General features: G+C 36.4%; 2 protein-coding genes across 13 annotated transcripts in view; both read right to left on the reverse strand.

Annotated features, from left to right (window-relative positions):
* Positions 1 to 937: 937 nt before the first annotated feature.
* RBP1 (retinol binding protein 1) lies at positions 938 to 17,446 on the reverse strand. The gene is made up of 4 exons (XM_074591651.1): positions 17,374 to 17,446; positions 16,568 to 16,746; positions 4,473 to 4,574; positions 938 to 1,204 (listed from the first exon to the last, which is right to left on the reverse strand). The coding sequence occupies exons 1-4, from the start codon at positions 17,444 to 17,446 to the stop codon at positions 1,151 to 1,153; spliced, it is 408 nt and encodes a 135-aa protein (XP_074447752.1). The 3' UTR covers positions 938 to 1,150.
* The window catches only part of NMNAT3 (nicotinamide nucleotide adenylyltransferase 3), a 29,260-nt gene continuing 26,884 nt past the window's right edge, over positions 17,316 to 19,691 (reverse strand). For all 12 annotated transcript variants that reach the window (XM_074591645.1, XM_074591638.1, XM_074591649.1 and 9 more), the window contains one exon: positions 17,316 to 19,406. In XM_074591645.1, coding sequence (XP_074447746.1) covers positions 19,373 to 19,406 — 34 coding nt within the window. In that variant the 3' untranslated portion in view covers positions 17,316 to 19,372. The remainder of the gene's footprint in view (positions 19,407 to 19,691) is intronic.

A 19,691-nucleotide genomic window follows, 5' to 3' on the forward strand; every position in this document is an offset into this window, starting at 1 on the left:
AGCAATGCTACGCACAGGGGTTGCAGCAGAATAAGGAAAGGTATGTTCCCTCTTTAGAACACCTCAGACTCTGCCATAGCAACCTCCCCACTGACTACATCCCTCAAAATGGCTAATAACAGTTGTTACAGGAGACACTTGTAATACTGTGTCATGTGCTAAAGGCCTGATCCAACCAAGTACCCTGTATCATTGTCTCTTTTTGAACTTGATGTGAAGTGGTGGCGCTAATTGTATATCCAGTGTGTTGACAGACTGAAAATATAACAATTTGGTTTGCAAATTACTATTAATATAATTAGTGATTAAATCAGTGTTGGAAACTGCTAGGCCAATGCTTTGTTATGCATGACAGTCTGCATGAGAACCTGAGGACTATGATGAGTTGTAAAAAACATCTGCAAATGATATTGTACAAAACAATGCTAGTCATATCTTTTGTGTGGTGTGTGTACTATTATATACAGTTTCTAGCAGTGATCTTACTATTAGTTTCTCCAGAATAAGAAAAAAAAAAAGAGTGGGCAGATACTGGCTAAAGCGTTAGAAAACATTGTGGCCATGGTTCTCGAAGTACTGTTTTTCCAGACTATTGATCCGTATCTATACCTATTTTGAGAAATCAGGTTTTTATTTTTGGTGGAATATTTTCAGTGAAGTACTGGTCCATTGGAGCTGATGGTAAATTCTCATTGGCTTCAGTGAAATCAAGACTTAAGTGTAAACCACATACTACAGCTCTCATCCACTCCCCTACAACCATAATTCAGCATCTGAAAACAAGACTACCTGAAGGCCCCTTGCTAAGGCTGTGGAAGGGTGATTTCCATTGTAAGTAAAAAATTAGCTTACAAGGTCTTAAACTCCAATATCTTGTTTTATAACAGTCTTATGTTGGTGTAATCAAGAATTACGGTACACACACATTTATTGTGTTGTGTCTTTAATTGGCATTTCTAAAAATAGTTTTATTTGCAGTTACTTCTTTAAAATGATTTGTTAAAAATATTTTATTCTAACTATACAGTTCTAATGTGATCTTCATTTCCATGTTTGCTCTTGTCACTGATGATATTCATTACTAGCGTTTGGAGGTTTGGTGGTAAGTCTGTAAATTCGACAGTTCTTCACTTCTGTCTCAGCTGCAGGCTCACTGTACCTTCTTAAAGACTTGCTTACACTTGACTCCACACACTCTTATTTCCTAGGAAGATAAAATAATTAAAAAATACAGCTTTTACATAGGACATGCATTTTACATTCATGTGTGTGTCCAGCCTAATTTGAATCCACAATGTTCTATCAAATTAGATTAGGTAACTTGTACATATTTTGGCCTATTTTTAATCCTAAAAAGAAAACAGCTTCTTTGGGTTTGTTTTCTGGTGAAAGGTGGAGTAAGAGAAGTTATTTTGGGATCTCAGATCTTAAAGGACCAAATATGTTCCTGCTGCATTATTCTCTATTTGCAGTATGTGCGTATGTCTTTGAAATGGGCATTCTCTATTTTGGACACATAAAGAAGTTATTTGGGGATAGATTTGAATAACCAGTTCTGAATCTGTGTGTTGATGACTGGTAGTTCAAACCTACAAAACCAGAAATCAGCTGAAAGCCCACTCTAGCAACACAATGATCATGGCTAGAAAAGGACTGGTTGTTGTGTACAGAAGATTTCATCTAGGTCTATAAATCACAGCACAGCAGTGAGTTTTGACTGAACTTGATCATATTGGATGTCTAATGCTGTTGACAGTTCTTTGTTTTCCACAAGAGCTTTACAAAAATCCCTACTTACTAGTCATTGGATCATACTGAACTGTGCACGAGCAGGTACAATGATGTTCACATCTCGGGCACTGATTTGTGAGGCCTACTGTTGTTTACCTAATCTCACTGAAGATGCAGTTTAATCCTCTCCATTACTGAAACTATTTAAGGTAGACCTGAGAAGTGCACACAGTATGCATGGGGATGTATGGAGGTGTTGACTGGTTTTGGTGGAACAAGAAAAAGAGGTGGAACTTTTCAAGGTACATAAAGAAAAAGGTTATGTATGACCTAGAAGAAGGGATGTACTTTCTATTTCAGGATAAGACTTTTAATAAAGCTGTCAGAATATTTTGAGGAAACAGGAGGCAGAGTTTCTTAAGGGGGACTTTGATAAAATGACATATTAAAAAAACCTTACACTGAGTCAATAACCTTATTGGCATATGTTGCTGGTCTCTAGTAAGAGAAAATGCTTCATGATGAATTGATAAAACAAGCAAACTGATATAGTGATTTTAGTTAGGACCTGTTTTGTTCACTTCTGTATAGGTAACCCAGAAGAAGGAGTGTGCAATAAGGGCTAAGAGATCTGCTGACAGTGACAAAAACCTACAGAGCAGAAGCAATCAATACAATAGAAAAGGGCAATAAAACTCAAAAGGAAATGGAGAATGGTCAAATAAGTCACTCACATAAAATAGAATCTAAAGAGGAAAAAGAACTACAAAGTACAGACCATAGAATGAAATTCAGAAAATAGGAGGCGATAAACTACTAAAGGATGTGGTACTACTCTCTACAGAACTGTGGAAAGAATTAAATTAACACTTGGCTCATTGTGTAAAGTTCAATAGGATCATAAAGCTATCAAAGTATCAATTTTTTAGAGGTAACTGCCCATTGTATCAAAGGACTCTCAAGAGTACAGGACCTAGTAATCTTAGCCGGTCAAAAATAAGATGCTAAATGTGACTCTTTTACCGTATGTTTAATGGAGAGAGTTACATTAACAAGGATTCAGAGAAATAGAGGACATCTTTTGAAGTTCATGAAATATAAAAAGTGATAAAATTGAAATATTGGGGACTGGCCTCTCAAATACTTGGTTACTTCCTTTGCATGAAGTAATTTTGTACTGACTGTTGTGTATATGATAGATTGTGATAAATTACACAAGTGACAATGAGTGCATGGATGCCTGCATGAGCTGGCAGGTATGACACAGAACTCTTCAAAACCTTCTGAAGAAGCAGCCTCAGATCAGTCAGGTTACGTTGGGGTACCTGAAGTGTGACTAGACACATATGTTTGAGCATCTGAATCTGAATTTATGACTTCTAAAATCGAACTCTTGATGGGGCCAAGTATAGAAGGTGGTCTGGCCTGGAGGCCCATGGCTAGGTTTTATGGCTAGAGCATGAATCAGAGTAAGGATAGCAGGAATTGGGGGTAAAGAAATTGGTGCTGGGGATTGCAAATGGGAAGAGATGCTGACTGCGGATGTGGCAAGGGACAGAAACCGGGATGTCAATACAGAGAAATCCAAGAGCAACTAGTGCTATTGCTTCATATATGTGCAGATGAGTGCCCATTATGTGTATGACTGAGTGCAGCGAGGTGTCAGTCGAACTGGTAGGCCAGATATTGTATGGCTAATTGCAACCCATCTGCCAGCAGAGAATCTGAAAGGGCTGATGGTTGGTCTCATGGCACCAACTGTTGTGAAGCTGGGAGGTAGTGTGGAAGTACTGTAGTGTGCTTGTGTATAGATAGAGACAATATGTATACACAGGAAATTCTGGAGGCTCCTTTTTATTGCTTCCCCCGTACTTTCAGTGAGCCCATGACCTCAGCTATAACGTGACCACTTACGCAGTAAGCTTCTCCCTACCTGCATTATATCAAGTATGTAGTCCAGATGGTAAGATCTGTCATATACATTCTTTCCCAAACTAGTTTCTGGGACTTCTGGTACTTCCTGAAAATTGTGTTTAGCAATAAGGAGTTTGGGATACTTTTGCAAAGATTTCATAACTCTGCTACTGATTTGAGTATTTAGAGAACATTCATTTAGACTGCTGAATGAACAATGAAGAGAAATGGAGGTTGGATTTTATTATCTCAGCAGGAAGACTGCCTTTTAGCCACATTGATGAGAGAGTGAAGATGCTATAAAGAGCTATGTGAGAAAAAGAATAGGCATTTTCTTTCAGGTCCTGTTAAGTTAGAAAGATAAAAATGATGATCTGAAAGAACATGACATTTCAAAAACCTAATTACTGTTTTAGTTCTCTAGGCTATAATGCAGTCTGGCCTGTAATTATTTTAAAAGAACAATGGCGTGTTTTCCCTTACGGCTTACTGTTGGATGCATAATTTCACCAGCTCCCATACTGTGTAGTTCACAGACTGTATGAAGGACATTCTGTTAAACGTCTTCCTCAGTGTAAACATTTCAAACTGGTATGTCTGGACAGACAGTTAACACAGTAAGAATACTGCTTTGACATCAGGCAGTCTTTGTAAGGGACATAAAAGCATAATGGTTCCAAATGAAAACGTTGCTCTATAAACAAGTCAAATGCTGCACCAATACCTAATTATGTGAAAGTAAGCCAAGATAACATACCACACAGCCTGCTGCATTACATCTAACCATTTTAATAGACTGGCATTTAAAGCCTGTTATGTGATCTTACCAGGTGCATCTCATCTCCTTCAATCCATTGGGTCCAGCCACGACCTTCTTTTTCTCCATTCTGTACACAAAGAAGCTTATCTCCATCCCAAGATACAGTGGTCTAACAAAATATATATGTTCAGTGTTACTGTAGTATTCTCTGATATTATGATTAGTTTCCTTATAGAAAAACTTCTCTCCAATATAATAAATGATTAATATATCTCGTAAGAAGAATAATTGTAGTGTTGTAACACTTAGGATAATTATGAAATAAATGAGCTTAAATACAAAGCCATGGCACAACTGCCTGCCAAAATCTGGAAGGATGAGATAAAGCTGTTTAAATACAAGAAAAAAATAATAAAATTAATTGTGTAAAACCACACACCTCTCTCCCTGCTGACAAATACAGCAGCAGAAGGGATGTGCAGCCTAATGCTGTATTTGCAAAAGGAGCTGAAAACTTGAGATTCAGTTCGGCTTTTCCACTGTAAGAAGTGTTCCCCAGCTGCTTTACCTGAAAAACGTACCCACCTACAAGCAGCTATGGATGACCAAGGCTTTTAAATCTTGAGCTGTTTTTTCCTCATGTCTTAATCTGCCTTCCAGCATCAAGTAGAGTGGTTTGGAATTATCAGCAAACTGGTAACTTTTCCAGAATCCTGCTTTGTGTAACTGTAGCTGGAGAACTACTCCAGCCAGAACTGGCAGAATAAGAGTGAGAGTAAGGTGTGCAGGATTCAGCTTTTGTGAATATTGGTGCTGTCCTGAGTAGTTCAGTAGGACTTGATTCATAAACTACTTAAAGGTATAAGGGTGCATCCTACAGCTTGTTACTCTGGTTAGTCTTTACTGACAATTTGCCTTTCACGTCTCCCTAAGATAAAGAGAAGCGATACTCTGTAAAATAGTTAAAGAGGGAAGGGGAAGAGCAGTGACAATTTGTGCTCCATGAGGATAGTTTAATACCAATATTAGCACATGACTTTTATACCAGCTAGTTTGAAGTTAATCTGAGGACTAAATATGGAACTGCTGTCTACGTTGTAAAAGTCTTCAGACACTACCTGTATGAGTAGTCAAATATGGAGACAAGATGAATTCTGATCTGTCATTAAAGGAAAACTTACTGCCTGCATCCTGTGTAGTTACTAAGAAAAAAAAGTCAGTTTACATTTTTCATTCTGGGAACTAAAACTAGTTCAATATTCAAGAACTATGCAGCCCTATTTATTTAATTTGTGTATGTCACAAACAATTAATTCTCAAATTATAACCATGATAGCCACTATCTTCAAATGAGTACAGCCAGCAGTTTCCACCCCTGGGAAGCTTTAGACTAAACAAGCATGGAAAATGAGTCACTAGAAAGAGTGCCAGCATAGATAATCATAGGCAAGGCATTGTTATGGATCCCATATAGTCTGTTTGCACCATATGGGGTCTCTGAAAGACAAACTCATGTGTCCTTGCTAAAAAAAACTCTCTGATTTGGAAAATATATTTACAAATTTTTCTGTTCTCTCTTGTAAAATGACTTATTTAAACTAAGTTCTAGGTAACATTTTTAAAACAGTCATATCCTTTTAATGTACAAAATACTAATGTAGGCAGGAACATCACATTTGGGTAAAGCTGTAGTTAATTTGGTCACCATAGTTTATACTTGCATATGTGTTTTGAATCTGTAGATGTGCAGCTGGAGATAGAAGATAAATAATACTAGTCAAAGTGAAAAATGTTTAATTTATAAGTTAACACATCTAAGACTTTCTGATGAGTCTAAAAAATGAATATATCAGAAAATGAACATTATTTCTACTGATGACTTGTAGATGTGAGGGATACTGTGGAGTGAAGCATTGGTATATGCAACTTTGCTTAGTAACTGCACTTATATTTATCCATTGAGCTCAGCGTAGCTTAATCATTAGATTAGCTTAATAGTTAAATCTTGTGGGTTTGTATGTGAATTCAAACGCAATATACCATGACAAAGTAAGATTCAACTTCATTAGTACTATTAATGCTCAGTTATGGAAGTTATTAGTCTTGATAATATACAGTAGCTTACTACACTTGGGGGCAACTGAGAAATATTTGTAGCAGTGCAAGCAAATGTTAACTTTTTCAGCCTCCAAGGGTGGTTGAAATTGTTTCGTCTCAGAAAACAACACACTTTTTTCTCTGGCTTTCTTGTTTTTCCAGTCAAGATTAGATATTGCTTTTGGAAATTTGGTGATAACCACAAAAAGTATAATACCACGGACCGTTAACCAAGCTTTTTTATCAGCCAGTATTCTCAGTTATCATCTTCTGCCTTTCCTTTGAGAAATATAAATACTGAAGGGATGTGAGTAAATCATAGTTTCTGATTTTTGTATGTGGCTATTTTTCTATGAAGGTTATAAAGCACAGATTATATTGCAGGAGAACATAATGTCCTCTTCTTTGTTAGCAGGACAACCACTTTATGACAGTAAGATTAATCAGCGGCATTTTTATCTTTTCTTTCTTTAGGTCAAACTGTAATGTCTCATATAATAAAAGACCCTACTAATACAGAAGATAGAAACTTCTCTTAACTCAGATTGAAATAAATTCTTCTATTCCAAATATCTCTATTGAGACACACACTGAGTACTGTTTGAGGCTGGAGTTGCTATGGCTGCTAGATATGCTCTGGCTGCTGCTAGAAGTCCACCCTTCACTGACAGCTGAGATATAGCAATGCTTGCCTTAGAACATTTCCAAATATTTGAGTCAGAACGTAATAGTAATATTCAAAAAATACCACTGTAGGGCAAATGGTGGTACATATCATCTCTTTTATTATATACAAGAGCAAAGATTTATTTGTAAAGACTGGATCAGGATATCACCATTGTACAATTAGGAGTCAAGCACCTGAATAGATTAGTAAGGCAGTTCTGCACAAACTTTTAGTTGCTGCTGCCTTCCTCTCCTGGCACACACTCACTACCAAGATAAATAAAGCAACTTTTCTTAGAAAATTTGGCTTTTATAATTAGCCTTGTTTGCCACCACTATGATAATAGCATTACCTAAGGTTTCCCTGATTACAGAAACTGAGCTACTGTCTCCTATCTGGAATGACTAAAATTTCTTTGCCAAGGTTTGGTGAGCACAGCATCCCTGGGCAGACAGTTCCTATTCTTCATCTTCCTCCAAAAGCAAGAGGAGGAGAAGTAGACAAACTTTGAGGACACTGGAAAGCTGCAATTTCCTGATGGTAACAGAACCAACTAGATGAAAATGTAGCATTGCCATAAGCATGCAGCATTGTAGTTTGTCATAAGCAAGCTTAAGTTTTGCTTACGTACTACCTGATCAAACCTAAGATGACTACTTCTTAGGTCAAATATGTATAACTCTGTAGGAATCTTCAACAGAAAATAGTTATTAATGTGATTAGTTGATAGTGTAATTAAAAATAGTGAAGAAGCACGAGGAAAGGTACTGGAGTGAGATAAATTGAGTGAGTCTTGCCTCAATTTAACTTTTCTCAAAAATTCTAAGCACCAGTATTGCACATCTGTTGCATTATGTACTCGTTGTTCTTGAGGTGTACTAACAGAGAATGGAGCTCCTCTGGGAGGTGAAGAAGCTTTTGAAGCCTGAGAAGACAAAAAATGTTCCAGTTTTCCTTAGTTTTATCATATGATTTCTGTAGTCTTACGCTCTTTTTGTGTACTTAGATAATTTCCTTTTATTACTTGGCCATTCACATACTTTTGTTAGTGATTTAATCTCTTTGTGTTATGAAAATTTAAATACATAAGCATAGCAACACCATCTTCCTGAAAATTAATGTTAGAAGAAATGATAATTAAAGTATTCCAGTTATTGTTTTCAGTTATGAGACAAGGTAGATTTATTGAACGAAGGATTTAGTAAAAACAAAACAAACCTATTTGTTATGTATTTGCATTTTCTCTAGTAGCAGTAACGGTAGTGAAGTTTTGCAGAATTACAATAGATATTACTTCCAGCTTCTACTGGCAAGTCATATTGACCCACAGCCAGAGATGCTGACTCTTGTAATCTACTGAAATATTCATAAAATAAACTATTTTATCAGAAAACTCTGCATTTCCCAGTGAGGTCTAGGTGCAAAAACATTTGATGCTGGCTCCGCACAATGTTTCACATTCCCCTGTTGGCTATCCCTAATACGCTTACTTGTGTCGTGTGCTTCGCAGTTGAAGATGCATAATGTATTTTCAGGTGAATGAAAGAAAATAACTTTTTTTAAAAAAAAAGTAGTCCATGAACATTTTTGTTAATGCTGCATAGATTTCCACACATTGCATTTACAAATATGAATTGCAGCTACCACCTTTCATCAAAAAGATGTAATTGATTTCCCATCTGTAGGAGAAACACAGCAGTACCAGTTCCATTTTTCTTCTACTTCCCTTCAGAGTGTTGTCTCTACATCATGGTGCAGCAAATGACTGCAATACTCTAAAACTGCAAGACACACTCTGTGCTCCATCTCAATCCAGTAATTCTCTGCTTAGGAGAATGACCAGTCATTTTACAACTGTAATTGTTTAATACTTCTTAAATCATAATGGAAAGTAATTGTTTAGGTCAGATGACACAGGAAAATCCAACTTCAGTTGTCTCCTATCTTGTGTTTACAAATAATACCAAAGAAAATAACCTAGAATTTTTGGTAAAACATGGCAATATATCCAACGAGATATTTAATATATCCTCAAAATAAAGCAGTTTCATCTGTATTAAGTATCAAAGTTATATAAAAACCTCTGGTAAGCAGTCTGCAGGGAAAATTTTCATCAAATGAAATGCTGATGGAACAAACTAATGTTGATATCACAGACAAAATCTAATGTCACTCTGAAGGGGCATTCTGTGATGTTGTAGTCACTACCTATGACCTTCTGTGTAGGAGGCATGCTGCACACTGCTAACAGCAGGGCCACAACCATGTTCAGGGTTTGTCATCTCTCCATCCTGTAGCTGCTTTTATCTCATCAAATCTGCATCTGGCAGGTTGGTGACAGACAGACAAACTATTGAGAAGACAACAAATCCAACAGAAAAATTAGCGGTAGGATTCCTCGACTTTATTCCAAGATACTGTTGCTGGAAAAAAGGCTATACCTATTTAGCCATCCTGTAGCTAGGTTGAATGATAAAGTCTATACCAACCTTTCCTTCCCTTACTAACTTCAGTTCAACCCTGTAGAAGAAGCACTTATAAATCTAACCTCCCATTTCATCATTCTTGTTTTTAGCCACGCACCAACAGAACTCCCAAAGTTAACTCATAGGAAATGGCTGGTAGTACAATACCACTTATTTCTCAGCTGCTTGTAAGGCTGGCAGATGTGATGTCTCATAATAGGTATCTACACCTACAGGACTCTGAAATGTGTTCATGCCATTACAAACTTGCTCAGGTTGTTATTGAAAGACAAGCTGGTTCTAACGTGGGCATTCTGTACCTGACTGTTAAGCTTACTGAAATTCACTATAGTCAAAAGATGAGACACTTCTAGAAGCAATATTTTGCTTCTGTGATTGTCAGCATCTCCATTATTAGCAAAGGGGTTTAGGATTGGATTGACAAATTTTAGATCAAAGGGTAAGCTGCTGTCAGATAGGATCAGATCTTAAATGTTCACATTCCTTATTTTGAATCCTTGCTCATAAAAGCAATGAAGGAAAGCAATGACTAGAGACATGTTGCAGGGAGCAGGAATGTAAATGTGCCAAAGCTCCAGGCTATGCAGGTGACAATATGTGGGAGGAGGAATAGAATCAATATTTTGGACAGTGCATATTGTTTTATTTCTTAGGAATGGTGGATTTTTTTTCTTACTGAAATAAAATTGTATACAAATAATACAAAAATAGGAAGACTTGTGAATACCCTATGACAGAAAAAAAGTACAAAACAGCACATCCAATTCACTTTGTGCAAGGATGAAAATCGATTCTAAGACACTTACTGTTTAAATAAATGTGTATAATCGATTTATCCTCTGTGCAATTTTAGTAAGATACAATTGTACATAACACTAATGGTTTGTCATTCAAAATTGGATTTGGTAAATCTGGTTCTCAGGTTTTCAGCTGATTCTTTCTCATTGCACTTTCTGCATTCATAACACTCTGAGCTTTTTAGGAGTCACAAAAAGCTGAAATGCTAAGCCCATCCAAAACCATCTCCCCTACAAAGCTTCAGTGCGTTAGCAGTGGTTTTGTGAATAACTAGCTTAAAGCTTCTGATCAGTCTCAGGTTTTAGACATGAATCCAGCACTGCAACATTTGAAGTTAATGACATCTTAAATTATATGACAAAAGATTCTAGAGATCTCATTTGATATCATCACGCAAATGTGCTGAGTGTATCGCTTACAGGTAATAAGCAGTAATGCCAAAAGGGCACGTAGTGTGAAACAAGGCAGAAAAGACAACAGCTCCTCTTTACTAAGGCACAGAGACTGAATGAACTGAGACAGATTCAAGAGTAGACCTCTGTTCTCTGGAGCCTCAGAGGGGTTGACTGGAGGACTGTGCTTCCTCACTTGTGGACAGCAAGTCCACACTCCTGGCAAAAGGCCAGGAGTATCAACAGAAAACCACATGAAGACTACCTCCTTTAAACTAAACCCCCCCGAAAGTCAGAGATTCTTTCAAAGAGGAGCTGGGGATTTTACAGTACTACAGAGAGAGAGGGCAGCAGATTTGAGAGAAGACTACTATATATACACAAACAACAACATAAAAGCACCTCCCAGCAACAATCATTCTAGAACAATGCTTGTTCCAACAAAGTATATGAAAAGATACTTACAAGCCAAAAAGAAAAGGACAGCATTTGAAGAAGTAAAGAAACAAAATATTTGAATCAGAGGGATCCAGTAAATTGTTGATCTTGCATCTTACTAGACAGGCACAATTTATTTTGAGTTGTCTCACCCTGTGGGGGATCTCTACAGAAATTCCAAGTGTTGGAATGTTGTTTGTTGTTTTTCTGGCAGCAAAGTTCTTCATTCCAATACCTACTCTAAACTAGATTAACAGCCGTGAAATCCATTTGTGAACAGAGGAACCCGGCCTAAATAGTTAAATAAGCTTCGTGAGCCATGTGGTTTTGTAACAGGGCTTTATTCTGACCTTGCAGCAGTATAAATCAAACTATGTCCACAACAACTAAACTTCATTGCATTTTTCCTGAATACAAACTAGAGAGGAATCAGTTTCACATTAGACATGTTTGTTATTTAAAACAGAGCCATGATTAGTTTCAGACAACTTACCTCCTTTCACTAGGATATGGCACACGTAACTAGCACTAGTTTGTGTGACAGAAGGATTGGTCAGGTGCCTATGAACAATCCTTATGTGGCTCTCTTAAACGCTAAAGGAAAATACTTCATAACTATCAGGAAGTATCACATGAAGTATCAGGAAGATACTTCATATGGTAAGATGTATGATAGATATGATAAGTGAATTCTACAACTCCAAAATCCCCCTCATCCTACTCCACCCCAGCAAGTCTTAACTATGACTAAAAGTTGTATTAATTCAAATAATGGAACCCTAAACACCCATTTGATAACTTATCCATGGTTATGTTCTGCTTGTATTCTGTTTTCGTTAACGAAATGGTTAATATGTACGATTTCCCACCTTCACATTCTTGCTGATTTCTCTGTTTACTAGTCCCCAGTCATTGTCATTTCCTTTCCTGCTTCAGTGTAAGAAGAAAATTACTATGCCAAAGAGCACAGGGCTCTGAATTACTGCACCATCCTTCACTCGCTTACCCAAATATACAATTCTAAGGCAACTAATGCTGTTTTCAGTTACCCAAGAAAATCTGCGGTTCTAGATTTGGAACATAGAATCTTCCCTGATTTTTTAAACAGATCACTTGCCCTGAGTGTCTGTCAAAAGACAGATCCATTCTGGATAGTGTGAGCTAAAGCACTTCAGTCTCATTCAAATGCTTGAACAGCAGAGAAAAATTATAATGCAAAAACTTTCTCTGACTTTAGCAGCAAAATTATTAGAGAAGTAAAAATGTTAGGGAAGTAATTTTTGCATCTGAGCTATCCCATTCTCAATCTGGTTTAATTCATTGGTTGCAAAGACTTGGAATATGAAACTTCAGCCTTTAAGTTTTTCAGTTAACTTTTTTATAAACTTTTGACTGATGTACTAAGCAAATACACTGTGAATGTACATAAGGGTAACTTTTCTGCTTAGTGTCAGATCCTGACCCGTTCTTATTTTTACTGGTACATATTTCCCATTGCAGATGTTTCCTCAGCTTCACCGTTTATTACTGATGGTGAAAAAGGGAGGCAAAATTATCTGGTGATGAATGAGGCATACTTTTGGAGATGGTTTTCAGTTGTTTCAATAAGGCCTTGCCTCTTGTGCACAATAATTTTTTTACACAGTAAAGTTTATGTGCATGAAACAAGGTTTTATACTTAGTGCAATACCTGAGACACTCACTAAATCACAAATAGAGATTATAGAATTTATCTTTAAAATTGAGAAAATTTCATGATGAGACTGGATCTTCACTGAGAATGAAGATAGCAGGATCAAATACTGTTTGGGGAATACCAAAGGCATAGTTATCCATTTAACTTTAAATTCCTGGTTTTGTACACTATACATCTGATATATGTCACCAATTAAAACCATGAACAAACCCTTCAAACTAGTAGAAAATTTATCACATGGTCCAATTCAAACTTCACATCATATAAGAAATAACGTAAGACAATATTAATGTTCTAAAATTCTTTCTACACCGTCTAATGTCCACCTTGTAACATTTGCAAAGAATAAAATACGCTCCTGAATATGTAAACTTTCATTTCACCTTTGCAGTTCCAAGTGCCAAGTTTTCAACAACCCTAAATATTAAGCATGGTTAAACTTGCAGAAACACATTTTTCATGAAATTGCCAAGCAGAGAAACTCTTACTTAACTTTTATCTAGGAGATAAAATCTCTGGGGAAAAGCTCCAGGAGAATCACAATAGCATTATGGAGCTAAGTGAATGCAGATGTCTCGTCTCCATTTCTTAAGAGTCAAGGTTGTGCTGCAGCTTGCTCCATACATGGTTTCAGTAATGCTTAGAACGCATTGAGTATTACCTGTCTTCTTGGAAGTACCTTGCACTGTGATTAGTGATCTCTCCTGTGTCCACACATCTCTGTGGTCAACTATCCTAATCTTTAGTTTTACAGAACAAAGAAACACCTTTAACTAAACTAGAAGGGCTTTTGAGCTTCTTGAGGTTCCAAAGTAGCAAATTTTCACTTCCCAAAAGAAACAAAATCTTAAAGGAACTGATGTCACCAATTGCTGCTATCTATATTTCTTAAGAAAACAGAATCACCTAAAAACATGTTGCATACAAGGAAGCGATAGTTAAAGGTCAAAAAACCGACAAACTGAAACTGCTAAGGTTTATCCAGCTCAATTAACTCACTGTTCCAGAAAGTTCAGACATGCTTCTATCTATTCCAACGATAGAAATTAAAAAATCCTAACTGAAATGAAGGAGAGGGCCTATACTATCACAGGAGTATCAATTCCTCCTATCAAACCTTCAACTTCTGACATAAGCATCAACAAAACTTTTTAGCCTTTACTCATCACAGCCAGTACTGATTTGGAATTACTGTAGTTACACTCTACCCTGACTGACTTAAAGACGTGTTTTACAGCTGAAAGGTGAACACAATTTCAGTGAATTATACACAAGATCTAACCTGTTCACCATGATAATATTATTTTTACTGATACGTTAACTCTAGCTAGATGATATATTCTTCATTAAAAGAAAAAATGATGTATACCTATTGGATGAATTACTTCTAAGGTTATTTATTCTAGTCTCCTGATGATTGCTCTGCTATATAGATTAATGTTTAATGTGTAATTTGTCTTATCTGTGTTACTTTGTACTTCTCATACATTGAGCCACTTGGATAAAATTTGCACAGTTGTCTGCTCAGTCCACAATACAAATAATGATAATTGATTCACAATCCCTCCCATTACCTAGGTTGACTATTAATGATTAAGCCATTTATGGTATGCAGTTTCACAAGCTACAGATGAGAAAAGGAAACACCAAAAATTATATTCAACCTTTGCTTTTATGGTGGGTTTTTTCATAACACCAGTCAGGGAGTGGTCCAGTATCTCTTATACCACTTCCATGACCCTTCTCTCACAATACTTTTTCTGGCCCGTTGGAGTTATTTTGTTGCTTAACAACTGCAAATTTTGCCTGACACTACGGTTATCAGATTTGGACTGAAGTGGCTTCAGAAAGACAGCTTCTTGTACTGTTTTGCCTTTGAGAAAACTGAGGTCTCATGTAGAAAATAAATCTTTAATAAGAACATTGAACTATAAAGTATGATACATTGCTACAAGGCAAATAGAAAACCACTGATCAGTGACCTTAACTGTACAGCTGCAGTTGGTATCTGTTCTTGGAGGCCATGAAGCAACATGGAGGATTTCTGAAAGCTTCTGTGGAGCTACATGCCTAAGTCATTCTCAGCAAAACAAATAGTTAGAGTTAGTGACTACCTCTTGGATTTTTCTGGAAAAGGCAAGACGATGCTTGTACCTTCTGCTTCCAAGGCTGAGTAAGCATTTTACACTGAATAGTCGATAGATAAAATGTTTACGCTACCCTTGGAAGTAGGGTAAATTAGGTTCTACTCCAAATCAAATTTCTGTTGTAATGACCAGAATAATCTTTCTCTAGTTTCTTCTTTCTGGTTCAACATTTTAAATTCTTCCCCACCACTCAGTTTGGCAAAATAGGGTAGAGCACAATTACTTCTTTTGCCATGTAGAGGATGTTGTATTCCTCCTTTAGATGGAGTTTAATGGCATTTGAGGACTTGAGACATTTTTAGCACTTGAGCAGAAATTTTGAACATTACTGTCTTTGATAGTAACTTAGCCACCTAAGTCTAAGTCTTTCTTTGGGCTCATAACTGTTCAGTGGATCATTATCTTAATGGATCTTAACCATTATCCTGATTAAGAGCCTTCCAGCAGTCAAAAATGACATTGAGGCACTTTCCTATACACAAATACACACTGCTTTTTCCTTCTGTGAATTTTGTATTCTGCACTCTCTCATGCTTCTACCCTCTGTAACAAGGAATCCAGAAGGATTAGCTGAGGCACTCACTAGCTAGCTAGTCTTTTTTTCTGATCTTCACGATCTTTCCCTTTCCTGCCATCACCAGAGGAAAAGGAAATTTGCATATCCTAGTGTTAGAGAATAGTATCGATTTTAAATGGCACTATCTAAGAATGGAAACCTATTAATTTATGTCTCTTTTATGTCCCTCAAGGTAAATTTCTTTTGCTTGTCAACTTCTTCACTGTAGAATATTGCAGGTGTCATGCTTTCAAACTAACAGGAAAGAACTTGGTATTCTCAAGTTCTTCCCCTGTTAATAGGTATTTATCAGTCATAAGTTAGAAAATACTGTCTCTCTGGCAAGCAAAAAGAGCTCATAAGGCAGAGTCCTCAGTGTTTGCTTACTGATTGGAATAAGGTTTGTTCCAGTAGGCTAATTAACACATCTGCTCTAATAAATCCACCTGGGAAGGAAGGAGCCTGGGAACAAGAAAAAGAAAAGCTGCAATTTCTAAGCACTTGGCCATTCTTACACATGGGGAACAGTGCCTGACCCTGCCACCAGTGGATTTCCTTTACTGTAAAACATTACTTGGAGAAGAGTTTCTGAAATTCTTAACCTAAATGTCTTTTTGACTAACAAATATCCCAGTATAATTGAGTAACATTTCATTGAAGTTACTATTCATTCATTGATAAAATTGTTTTGTGGTCCTGATTAAAACTAGCATTCCTTTAATGTAAAGGCACGCTAAAAACTGTGTGCACATCTTGGCAAACTGAAAAGTATAGAAATAATTTTACGAATAGCCACACAAAATGATTAACAGATGTGGTCTGTGAAAGGGCTCAGATTATTAATATTCTATTTTTCTTGTCTGCTGTTACAGTTCTAATTCTTACCATGCATTTGCGATCATCCACCCCAGCTAAATCCTCCTCAAACTCCTTTCCTACATCAAATTCCATGATGTAGTTTCTAAAAGTGCTTAGCGTTTTAATGATCATATGATCCCCATTCTGAAGGATTTCTTTGTCAGGTTTTAGCAAGTTTGCTATTTTTCTTACAGCAACATTTACATCTGAAAAAGAAAAAGAATTATTTTAATCCAGAAAAGCCTACCACAAAAAGAAGCTTGTAGCTCTTGGGAGAACTAAAACGAAGAAAGATAAATAAATACCCAGATCTTTTAGGCCAGCTTTCTCATCAGGACCAAGTCCATAAGCTAATTGTTTTAACTTAAAAAAGTTAATGTTTTGATTTTATGATTATGTAGAATCACAAAAAATAGCACTTGTATTTGACAGTTAATAAGGCCTTCAATATTTATATTGAAATACTAGCACAATACATCAAATTACATCAAATGCAAACACAAAATTGTATTGAATATATTATTGTCTCTTTATCACACGTAAAAATTTTACTCTTTTTCAAATTACAGTTGTTTTTTTAAGTTTGAAATCTGCCACTTACCTCTTCAAGCTATGTAGTTTAATCTCTGTTAATGTAAGCTTCAAGATGGTAAAAAGTAGAGGCTGCTTAAGACAAAACAATTTTGCATAAGGCAATTCTTAAAATGCATTGCTGAAAAAAATATTTCTCACAAAAATGATTTATGGCTGTACAAGAAAAAATAGATTCATGAAAGAATAAGACAGGTTGCATTTATTGATTATTTGTTAAAGAAACATGAAGGGAACCTTACCCAGTGCTTTCAGATACTCCTCAAAATTGTCATTGCTGACCATTTTCCAGTAACCATTGAAATCTGCAGGCATCCCTACTTTAGATAATTCTCAAAATCAAAGTCTCAGAACAGTGTGTTGATTCTGCACCACACAGCTCACTGCCTTTCTTTGTGGCGAGTTTGAACTCTGGTTTCTTTTATCTCTTTTTTAGACCGTGTAGCTATGCAAGTCCTTCTAATCCGATTATTGTTGAAGTATTGCCTTTAAATCCTTCCACAAGGCTGAATCTCTGAGATTTCTAATGACAGCAGGATGACTTGATTTAAACAGAATGAAACATTACCTTCCATATAACTTCTGTAAGGGTACTGATTATCTGGAGATCCATTTTAACCATATAACTCTTCATTTTTCATGCCACTCAGAAAAAAACCCTTTTAAATAGCTTTAGGTTAGGGTATTAGCCAAAGTTATACAAGTGCTTATCTTGTGTGTTTTTTGAGGCAAATCCTTCTTCCTTGAATATGTACCAGCTACTATGGTACATATTCATAGAAGGTACTATTTTTCTTTTCACAAAAATAATCAGACTCTTTCAGTGAATGCAATTTGTGTCTGGCATTACTTTAACTTGTTCTACAAGCTCCTTAATTCAAGAGAACTACCAGTGGAAGCTGCTTGGCCAACTGAGGGCTCAAAATGGGCCAGCTAGGTGGAACCTTCTATTAAGAAGCCACGGTTAATTCTGTATGTTGATAAATGCATGCTTTCAGTTAATTTAAACAACATGAAACACAGAAGTAGCAGTTTCTAGTTCTGTCAAAAATGAGACAGACTGAATCATCAGAATAGGCAACCAGCATATAAGAGAATGGATTTTTCTGGCTAACATTAGGGCTCAAATACTGAGATAGCCTCTTATTTTCATTTATTTTCCATTGTGCATCTTCAAATGGTACAGCTGAAGTTCCTCTTGGATATGTTATTTACTCCAGGGCTTTGGCAATTACTTACTCTTATAGAAGACTCTGGATCAAAGAAGCAAAGACCCACTTTAAATCTGGGGATGAGGACTGTCTGTCATTTGAGAATCTGGAGGCTTAAAAGTGATGTGAATGGTGCACGCATTTTTAAGTGCTTGCATGAAAGAAAGATTTATTTCTATCTCTTGTCCAAACTGCCAAAATACAAAAAGTTATTTGGGGTCTTAAAAGTCAAAGTTTAGCAGTAATACGTATTTAAATACATACATATATATATAAAAAGAAAAGTAATAGTTCATTTTATTTTGCTGCTTCAGATGGTAAGGTGCCTTCATGCTAAAACTGTCTGTAGGATTACAGAATTACAATTCAGGAAAATACGATGTTTGACCCTTAAGTACTACTGGATATTAATATTTATTGTTAAGATCGTATTTCTTTTATTTTCATAAGGAAGCTGTTCTTTATATATTTTAAACTATGCAGCTGAGCATCCCGATTTGCTTAAGCACTACCACACACAAAACCACGAATTTAAAACACCACATGAATTCAAGAAATTTTGAACTGATGTACTCCTCATTAACAAGAAACAACTTTCTCAAGAACTTTACATGAAAAGAACACCAGGTCTGTCCACTTCACACACCACAGACATCAGTCATTTAGTGGGTTTAGTGTTGTGTTCTGCAATTTAAGAGGCTGAAGCAAGTCACCTTCGTTCTTCCGCTCACTCTCTTCTGTGTAGATATTATGTTGTGCAATGTAGGATATAACAGAATCTGGTACGAGGTATTTTACACTTAATCCTCTGCACAAGGCACAGCGTATCTGTGTTGCACTGATTTCATTCTGAATCCATTCTTTCACCAGAAAGATATTGTGCTGGAATTTAGTTAAAAGGGCTGATTCATTGATATACTGAGCAGGATCAGAGCCAGCACGGCTAATACAGACCAAACCAAACTTTTCCACTATTTCTTTGATGTGTTCTTCCTTCCAGAGATTGGGTGTCTTAAATGTCTGTAGAAAATCAGCCCCACAGAGCAGCTTTAATTCTGGTAGAACTGGAAAGAAAAAAGGAAACGAGAGGTTTCTATACTTCCTTGGTTTTCTAGGAAGTTTATCCTTAAAGTTGGTTTCAACTCACCACTTTTTTTTTTTTTAACCTTCAGTCCAGTTTTCTTTCAAAAGGCTGCAAGAAAAACTCAGCTTAGATTTTATGTGTCTGGCCACAATTACTTTATCACCTACTTCCTCATCACTCACAACTTATCAAATATTATCCGTACAATGTTAAAGGAGAATTATTCTTCCACTCAAGCAAGACAAAAAGGTGAAAAAGCAAATAA

Source organism: Larus michahellis, chromosome 6 (genome assembly GCF_964199755.1).
Source record: "Larus michahellis chromosome 6, bLarMic1.1, whole genome shotgun sequence".
NCBI classification, from domain to species: domain Eukaryota; kingdom Metazoa; phylum Chordata; class Aves; order Charadriiformes; family Laridae; genus Larus; species Larus michahellis.